At 43.6% G+C, this 9,959-nt stretch overlaps 1 protein-coding gene across 1 annotated transcript; it reads left to right on the top strand.

Moving 5' to 3' along the window:
* Positions 1 to 670: 670 nt before the first annotated feature.
* On the top strand, positions 671 to 6,656 carry LOC116370377 (RNA-binding protein with serine-rich domain 1). Its single transcript, XM_031819746.1, has 7 exons — positions 671 to 805; positions 1,086 to 1,232; positions 1,476 to 1,643; positions 1,954 to 2,059; positions 4,091 to 4,244; positions 5,528 to 5,669; positions 6,108 to 6,656. Coding segments are annotated over exons 1-7 (819 nt in total). The 5' UTR covers positions 671 to 803; the 3' UTR covers positions 6,208 to 6,656.
* The last annotated feature ends 3,303 nt before the right edge of the window (positions 6,657 to 9,959 follow it).

Below are 9,959 nucleotides of genomic sequence, written 5' to 3'. Positions count from 1 at the left end.
GTTAAACTGATCAGAAATACACAGATGGCACAATTCTATCACATATCTTATTCACTGAAACCTCACATTGATAGCTAGACTGACATTAAAAGCAATTTAAATTGTGAAGGACAGGACTCCAGGCAAAATTGACTGATTATTTTTGGCAAAATACATAATTATTAGCTAGATTTAGTAAGCTAAATAAACATAATACATAAGCCAATAGAACATGGCTGGCAGTGTATCCTAACCTCTGCCACAGACTTCCACCTGAACTAAGCTTGGATGTCGTAGTGTTAGTCTATCTTCATTACTCCACCGGTACCGACAGTCTAGCCTCAACGTTGGGACAGTGTACTGTCCATTGTCTAGCAAGTAAATATTTGAGCTAGATAGCATCAAACCTGTCCCACAATGTGAACACATAGCCTAACGGTCCTACCTTAACGTTGAAAAAAGGAAATGATTTGATCTAAATAGATAACTAACGTGAGCTAGTTCTAGCTAAGAATATTTGATCGCGGTGCCAACTCACCTCAATACGATTCTGCACGTTTTCAGCTCATTGAAAATGACCCATATCGTTTCCTTTAGTGTGCAAGCTAAATCGCTAGGGGAAAACATACATTTTTAACAAGTAACTATTAACTAACCTTACTGGTAGAACCAGTGGTCGAGGTTGATAGCTAGCTAAAGATTTTCGTATGAATGTTGACCAAAGAGAAAAAGTGTAAAACGTCATTTATGCGACCACGTCATCATTACGCGTCAGATTTAGCATAGCGGAACGAGTGGTTGAGCCTGCATCCGACTCGAACGAAATGTACGTATTATGGGTTTATATAACTATTTCTATTCCATGTTATGATCTTCTCAATGTTGACCATTTTGGCATTACATTAGATACATTTTAATGCTTGAGCTACATAAACAGAGCAGGGCACAACGTTGCTAATTAGCTATCGTTTCTGGCCTCGCTTGTTCTATGAATGGAGGAAGGCAATGGCGGTAGCATAAACGCAACATATAAACAGTTAGAGTTTGAAGATGAGGAACTTAATAATAATGCTGTTCTTAATTTACACATTTTTTCACTTACTTAGGGCACCGTCACCCACAAAGCGTAAGGAGGAGGAAAAGTCAAAGGACAGGGGAAAAGAGAAGACTGCCACTAAGGAAGGGGGGGACAAGGAGAGAGGCAGGGAGAAGGGCCACAAACGACGCAGTGCATCCACTGGGAGCAGCAGCAGGTGAGATGCCACCAATTGCTCTTTCAGATTCTGTACAGTCTTTAACTACCTCAAACAGTGCTTTAGGACACACTAGCTAGGTCTTTTCACGCTAAGCCAAGCTGGAATGCCCTATGTTCCAACGTGGGCCAAGAGGTTAAGAGATGGTACTTCCCTGTTTTACTCAGTTTCCTTCGATTGTGTGCCTAATGAACACAACCCTTGTTGCTGGCCTGTTTGTGTATGTATATCTATACTACCCAGCTCCAGCAGCAGCTCTGGCTCCAGCTCTGGTTCCTCCAGCGGCTCTAGTTCCTCTGGCACCAGCCGCTCTGGGTCTTCCCGGTCCAGCTCCTCCAGCTCATCTAGTTCCTCTGGGTCACCCGACCCCGGCCGCCGCCGCCACGACAACCGTCGCCGCTCCCGCTCCGCGTGAGTACTAGCTGATACATTGTGGTCCTAAACAGTGTCTGCTCATTGGGAAATTCCCTGGGTTCACAGAGTATTTGAAATCGTCCAAATATTTTATCTTCGTCTAGGACAATGGAACCAGTGGCACACACTGAACGTAGTTGAAATATGTCAAATACTATTTGAACCCTAGGTCTGGTTGAGAATGCCGTTTTATCATGATCAAAATGGTTCAGTTGTGGGAAAAACTACAAGTTTGTCCCGCTTTAAATAGTGTCTTTTCACTTAGTAAACTCTCATGGTTTTGTAATGACTGTCCATTGTGCTACAGGTCCAAAACACAGAAGAAGGGAGATGACAAGGAGCGAAGGAGAAGGAGCCCGAGCCCCAAGCCCACCAAAGTTCACTTAGGAAGACTGACCAGAAATGTGACCAAGGTGAGGGACTACACGACACGGCTATTGACATGGGCGGCAGGGTAGCCTATTGTTTAGAGCGTTGGACTAGTAACCGAAAGGTTGCAAGTTCAAATCCCCGAGCTGACAAGGTACAAACCTGTCGTTCTGCCCCTGAACAGGCAGTTAACCCACTGTTCCTGGGCTGTCATTGAAAATAAGAATCTGTTCTTAACTGACTTGCCTAGTTAAATAAAGATGAAAAATAAATAACAGGCTGAGAGCAGCACAGTGTTAGCGGTTAGTAGCAGTTGTGTATCCTCTCATGATCTCACAATTTTGCAGGGTGCTTGGAATTGTCAATATTATTGTATTGAATTATGAACTCTTTGAAGATATCCGGGAGAAGGCAGTTCTGGAGTTAACAGAGTAACTGGCCTAGAGTGAATTCTGAAGCACCAATTGTATGTTAGGCTTACAACATATTATTTTACAAAATAAGCCAGGAACATTGGGGGGTTAGGTACTGTGGCTGTAAAAATACATATTATTCTTGTACAATGGATAAATAAAGATATATGCACACGCACATTACCGGTCAAAAAGTTTAGAACACCTACTATGCATGTGTTCTTTATTTTACAGTTTTCTACATTGTAGAATAATAGTGAAGACAAACAATGAAATAACACATATGGAATCATGTAGTAACAAAAGTGTTAAAAAAATCTAAATATATTTGAGATTCTTCAAATAGCCACCCTTTACCTTGATGACAGCTTTGCATACGCTTGGCATTCTCTCAACCAGCTTTACCTGGAATGCTTTTCCAACAGTCTTGAAGGAGTTCTCACATATGCTGAGCACTTGTTGGCTGCTTTTCCTTCACTCTGCGGTCGGGCTCATCCTAAACCATTTCAACTTTTTTGATGTCGTGTGATTGTGGAGGCTAGGTCATCTGATGCAGCACTCCACTCTCCTTGGTAAAAATAGCCCTTACACAGCCTGGAGGTGTGTTGGGTCATTATCCTGTTGGAAAATGAATGATAGTATCACTTAGTCCAAACCAGATGGCATGGCATATCGCTGTGGTAATTCCGACCATGAAGGCCTGATTCACACAGTCTCCTCTGAACAGTTGATGTCGAGATGTCTGTTACTTGAACTCTGAAGCAGTTATTTGGGCTGCAACCTGAAGTGCAGTTAACTCTAATGAACTTATCCTCTGCAGCAGAGGGAACTCTGGGTCTTCCTTTCCTGTTGCGGTCCTCATGAGAGCCAGTTTCATCATAGAGCTTCATGGTTTTTACGACTGCGCTTGAAGAAACGTTCAAAGTTCTTGAATGTTCCGTATTGACTGACCCTGATGATGGACTGTTGTTTCTCTTTGCTTTTATGAGCTGTTCTTGACATAATATGGACTTGGTCTTTTACCAAATATATATCTTCTGTATATCCCCCTACCTTGTCACAACACAGCTGATTGGCTCAAACACATTAAGAAGGAAAGAAATTCTGCAAATGAACTTTTAACAAGGCACACCTGTTATTTGTAGTGCATTCCAGTTGACTACTTCATGGAGCTGGTTGAGAGAATGCCATGGGTGTGCAAAGCTGTCATCAAGGGTGGCTATTTGAAGAATCTCAAATATATATATATATTTCTTTTTTTTGTAACTTTTTTGTTGCTTACTACATGATTCCATATGTTATTTCATAGTTTTGATGTCTTCACTATGATTCTACATTGACATAGTACAAATAAATAAGAATCCATGAATGAGTAGGTGTTCTAAAACTTTATATATTGATATTTTGGGATATTGAAAATACATTTCACTGCGGTTTAGATGGTACACTGATTCTCTACACTATAGCCTACATTGCTTGTTTTGTCACAAACTGAAATGAGTTGATCATTTTAGTATTTTAGCAACTATGTATAGCGGAGTGATTTCTACATATTGAGCCTTAAAGTAAAAGTGTACTTATTCTCTTTGAATGAGTTGTATGTCGAGGCCATGCCATCAGAGATACATGTTGGAAGTCAAATGTTTATCTTCTGTTGAACAGGACCACATCCAGGAGATCTTTGCCACCTACGGCAAGATCAAGATGATTGACATGCCAGTGGAGAGGCTCCACCCAAACCTGTCCCGGGGCTACGCCTATGTGGAGTTCGAGACTCCAGAGGAGGCCCAGAAGGCCCTGAAACACATGGATGGTGGTACGAGGGCATCTTGGGCATGTTCATTAGGCCACAGCGTAGTAGAATGTTTTGCAAATGAAAATGAGCAATTCTTATTGGACATGTTCAGATGGTTCCTCTTGGTTTCCGGTTGTTTTGTGCCTACTGAACACAATCTTGTAGACTGTAACAGTAACAATACTTTTTTGAGCTACAAGTAATACATTCCCAATGTAGCCAATTAAACCTGGCTGTTGCACAAACAGCACGTGACTGGAGATTAGCTGTGAGAGGCCTTTTAATTTTCTCCCAGTCGATGCATGACTCACGAAGGGTAAACGCTGAAAGTGGTTTGTGCTTCGTCTGTGATGCCATCTTCCGGTGGAGCAGCTAAAAACCTACAATGACGTCGTTGTTTTATGCGAACGCTACGTCCCCAATGTATCATCTCAGTGCAGAGCCTAACCCCTTGTACTGCTGGCTAACCCCTTGTACTGCTGGCTAGCCCCTTGTACTGCTGGCTAGCCGCTTGTACTGCTGGCTAGCCCCTTGTACTGCTGGCTAACCCCTTGTACTGCTGGCTAGCCCCTTGTACTGCTGGCTAGCCCCTTGTACTGCTGGCTAGCCCCTTGTACTGCTGGCTAGCCCCTTGTACTGCTGGCTAGCCCCTTGTACTGCTGGCTAGCCCCTTGTACTGCTGGCTAGCCCCTTGTACTGCTGGCTATACCCCTTGTACTGCTGGCTATACCCCTTGTACTGCTGGCTATACCCCTTGTACTGCTGGCTATACCCCTTGTACTGCTGGCTATACCCCTTGTACTGCTGGCTATACCCCTTGTACTGCTGGCTATACCCCTTGTACTGCTGGCTATACCCCTTGTACTGCTGGCTATACCCCTTGTACTGCTGGCTATACCCCTTGTACTGCTGGCTATACCCCTTGTACTGCTGGCTATACCCCTTGTACTGCTGGCTATACCCCTTGTACTGCTGGCTATACCCCTTGTACTGCTGGCTATACCCCTTGTACTGCTGGCTATACCCCTTGTACTGCTGGCTATACCCCTTGTACTGCTGGCTATACCCCTTGTACTGCTGGCTATACCCCTTGTACTGCTGGCTATACCCCTTGTACTGCTGGCTATACCCCTTGTACTGCTGGCTAGCCCCTTGTACTGCTGGCTAGCCCCTTGTACTGCTGGCTAGCCCCTTGTACTGCTTTGTGTCAGTCTGAAATCTCAATGTCCTGGAGTTTATATACATTTTAACAGAGATGTTTCTAGTTTGACGTTGAGGTTTGTGCATCTTTCTGTTGCTCCCAGGTCAGATTGATGGTCAGGAGATCACCACCTCTGCCGTGTTGGCTCCAAGGATACGCCCTGCCCCTCGTAGACAGTCACCCCCACGCAGAATGCCCCCACCTCCCCCCATGTGGCGCCGCACCCCACCTCGCATGAGGAGAAGGTCAGTGTTTGCCCTGATCTGATGGCCCGAGCCCTGGTGGGTCTGATGGCCCTGGTGGGTCTGATGGCCCGAGTCCTGGTGGTCTGATGGCCCTGTTGGGTCTGATGGCCTGAGCCCTGGTGGCCCTGTTGGGTCTGATGGCCCGAGCCCTGGTGGGTCTGATGGCCCTGGTGGGTCTGATGGCTCTAGCCCATGTTATGGTGACCTGGATGTCCTGGATTTATAGTACAATACTGGTAACAAATACTTCAATCACCAATTTCAACAGTAATTTGAATCCCCCAATCTGACCTACTGTCCTGAGAACATTACTGTAGTGTTTAATTCTCTACTCCTAGTGCCTCTCTAGCTCCTATGTTGACCTGTTGATAGTTTTTTCAAATGACGCAATATATAGGTACTTTACTGACACACAAGTGATGCTTTGTTTACCTGCAGGTCTCGGTCACCAAGGAGACGGTCCCCGGTGCGCCGACGCTCCAGGTCCCCGGGGCGCAGACGTCATCGTTCCCGCTCCAGTTCCAACTCCTCACGGTAGAGGAACAACGCTATCCCCCTGCCCGCCCACCCCAACAACCCAGGGTGAATGTATTTTCCATGATTTCTTGCATCCTGTCTCTTCCTTAAAATGCATTGGAGGACAAAATCGGAATGTTCCTTCTCATCCAATGTGCTTTGAGGTGGCGAGAAGAGCGGATGAAAGGAATCAAGGAAATACAATTGAGCTTGTACCTAAAAAGAATTTGTCTGAAGTGAACAGTCTAGTTGTTTTGTTTGTCTCATTACGTTTTTCCAGTTTTCATTTTAATGTTCCCAAACAGTCGTTCAGATTACTTGTTGATCGTCATGTCCTTTGTTATCCAATCAGAGCTCAGGCTTTGTTTTAGTACTAATGATTTGCTCAAGATGTGTAGCCTGTCTTTTTACCACCGTGTACTGATTTTGTACATGCTTTGAAAATAAAAAGGAAGAAACTTCAACCTCAAACTGTTTGTCTATTTCTGTGGCTTCTTTAAATCTATATGCCAGCCTAAGTTTATTGACTAGCTAGAGACACATTTCTATATTTCGCCATATAAGAAAAACATTTAAAAACAGTACACTACTTGTCCTTTTATGAATAAAAAGTCTAGCACAAGTAGCTGTGTTTCTTTTGAATACTTTACACATTTTTGGATTCCACCTCTGTAAACGTCCTTTCCCTGATGACACTAGTGTAGGAGCAGTGTCATTTCATACAAGCGCACTTGTTTCTACAGTTCCTCGCCTCCGATCCTCAATTGCCTTTGACCTTTTTCAAAAGGGGGCGAGTAGAGGACATGAGGAAGGGAGAATATCTCATTGAGATTTTCCCATCGTTAGTGTGGTAAAGTTTAAACTTCTCCAGCAGAGGGCACTATCTTCACATACAGGTAGCCTAGTGGTTAGAGCGTTGGACTAGTAACAAAGGTTTCAAGATCGAATCCCTGAGCTGACATGGTAGAAATCTGTGGTTCTCCCCCTGAACAAGGCAGTTCATAGGCCGCCATTGAAAATAATTTGTCCTTAACTGACTTGCCTAGTTAAATAAAAAATGTAATAAATAAATATACAAGTGGTTTATTTTATGCCAGCTGGGTATTCAGTCGAGCGCAGAACGGTTTGCACCATTCTTCAACAGTCTTACTGGTATGTTTGCTCTTGTTCAATGGGTGTGACGGGATGTGACCTGTTCGATATGGGTGTGACCATTGGAATCTCAAAACGTATGCAGCGTGTCATACTAAATCGCCCTCTGGGCTATATAATCACATCGTTATTCAACTGATTGTTCAGAACCGTCCGTTTCTGTTGAAATAAGTTATTGTTATTGGGGGAAAAGCCATTGATTCAACAGATAACCATGTGTCTGATTAGTGTAGTTCACTTTGACTTATACAACAAAAGTTTGTATTGTAGTTTTCAGCCTGAGGGCTATACTACGAAGTGGGATAGAGGACTTAAGCACATGACTTTGGTCAATTTTGAATTCAACTTGGCTCACCTTTTAGCCAGGTACATTTCTATGGCAACGAATCCTTCAGCTCTAACCTGCTCCAGGCCAAGCTAACTCTACTTCAGATAGCGTTTAGCTGACGTAGTATACGCTGGTCTGTAAATCGAAGTGCTGGTCTAGACCATACATGCGGGTACAATGGCTAATCGTGACTTACTGACTTCAGAATTAATTAAGGAAATTAACCTAAAAGATCGTCACGGGTTATAATTGAAGGTGTTTGAACATTGGTGTTCCCATAATTGGTTGCTTCACTGTGATCATTATCTACATTAATGATTATCAATAGTTCTCTGTCTGTTTGTGAAGCCCAGCCTAAGATGATGGTGATGGTGATGGAGCTCATGCTCTTCTCTTTTACTCTGTGTGATGACAACACCCCCCACAGTCCACACAGTGGGCCACACTGTAGTGGTAGATGACCTCGAGGTCTCCCTCCTCTCATGCTCTTCTCTTTTACTCTGTGTGATGACAACACCCCCCACAGTCCACACAGTGGGCCACACTGTAGTGGTAGATGACCTCGGGGTCTCCCTCCTCTCATGCTCTTCTCTTTTACTCTGTGTGATGACAACACCCCCCACAGTCCACACAGTGGGCCACACTGTAGTGGTAGATGACCTCGGGGTCTCCCTCCTCTCATGCTCTTCTCTTTCATTCTGTGTGATGACAACACCCCCCATAGTCCACACAGTGGGCCACACTGTAGTGGTAGATGACTTCGAGGTCTCCCTCCTCTCATGCTCTGCAACAACATAAAACAGGTTATTTTGCAAACAGGTTATTGTGCACCATACAATTAGATGTGTTCATGTCAGAGTACATTGCAGGCTATTGATACATTGATATGATAAAGATGGACCTCTAGGCCAGACTTACATCACAAACACAGCCTTTTATCACTCGTCGCTGCGTTTTTTATTATTTTACCACTGTTTTACTGCTAATGTTTAACTATTGGACGTGAGGCTTGTTGCTCTGAGGTTTAGTTTCTGCAAGAGACTGTAGAGAACATGAGGGTGTTGCCAATCATTATCGCTGTGTTCAATGGCGATTTTAGCATATAAATCTTAGTGGGGCAAACTCAACTTATTTTTATTTTTTTAGATGCATGCCACTACATGGTGACAAACTTTCCCCCCAAACTTATAGGGCCTACATTAAGCTGTCCCAAACTGTTAGGGCCTACATAAAGCTGTCCCAACAGCAGAGCTTTCTTTTTCAGCACCATGGAGTGAATCCTTACCACCGCTACACCTGGCTATCAGCGAAACCTTTCACCCTCAGAACTTAGCCTACTGTTCTGACTTTGTGGTGCACAGGTAGCCTAGGACACGTCGACAGACCTCCCACCAGCCTTCCAAGACCCCCCCCCCCCCCACACACAATTCTCCAAGAACTACCCCATAACCATCCAATACCCCCCCCCCCCACAATCCCACCACCGAGAATTAAAAAAATAATAATAATAATAATTCCATTCCCCACCCTCAAGACCTTTCCTCAATGCACCAACAACCAACAATATGGACAAAAGAGAAAAAAGACAAAGACGAAGGAAAACAGAAAACATCAAGGACAACAAACATCATAACAGCAAGGCAAACTGAATATGTTTGAGTTTTGTATGGCAATATTTCCATGTGTGTGTGTCCGTGTATGTGTGCATTTGAATGAGAGTGTGTATATTGCATGTGTACAAACACCTGCATAGCATCAGCCTCAGGCATGCCTGTATTATCTGTAACCACTGCCCCTCAGTGTCATTCAAACATGCTTTTTGTTATATTTCATTTTCACCTTATTTTTTAAAACTTTGATTTTGTCATGTTGTTTATTGTGCTGACAGTTTCTGTTACTGACAGGGCTGCTATTACAGGGTTTAGCAACAGGATGTGAAGCTGCTCTGAGGTTTCGTTTCTGCAACAGACTGGACAGAACATGATGGTGTTGCCCATCATTATTGTTGTGCTGCAGAGTGCTGACCATGGAAGACATAAACACCAAGGATTTGTAACCACCCTATGGTTGAGGCATCTCAGAAAATCAAGGTATAACACCAACAATTATTCTGTCAAGACTAACTATATTACATTAACTGATGGCATATTGGATGCAACAATATAACATTTACAACATCAATGTGATAAGCTCAACTGTTTCAATCTTCTCACTTGTTTGTGTTAATATAATATATCCTCTTATAACCATATCAACCTGATGTTAATAATGTCTCTTTTTTGTTCCACATTGCT

This window comes from Oncorhynchus kisutch, unplaced genomic scaffold, assembly GCF_002021735.2.
Source record: "Oncorhynchus kisutch isolate 150728-3 unplaced genomic scaffold, Okis_V2 scaffold2521, whole genome shotgun sequence".
Lineage (NCBI taxonomy): Eukaryota > Metazoa > Chordata > Actinopteri > Salmoniformes > Salmonidae > Oncorhynchus > Oncorhynchus kisutch.
The sequence above is the reverse complement of the archived record's forward strand: the minus strand, read 5'-3'. Positions and strand labels throughout refer to the sequence as shown.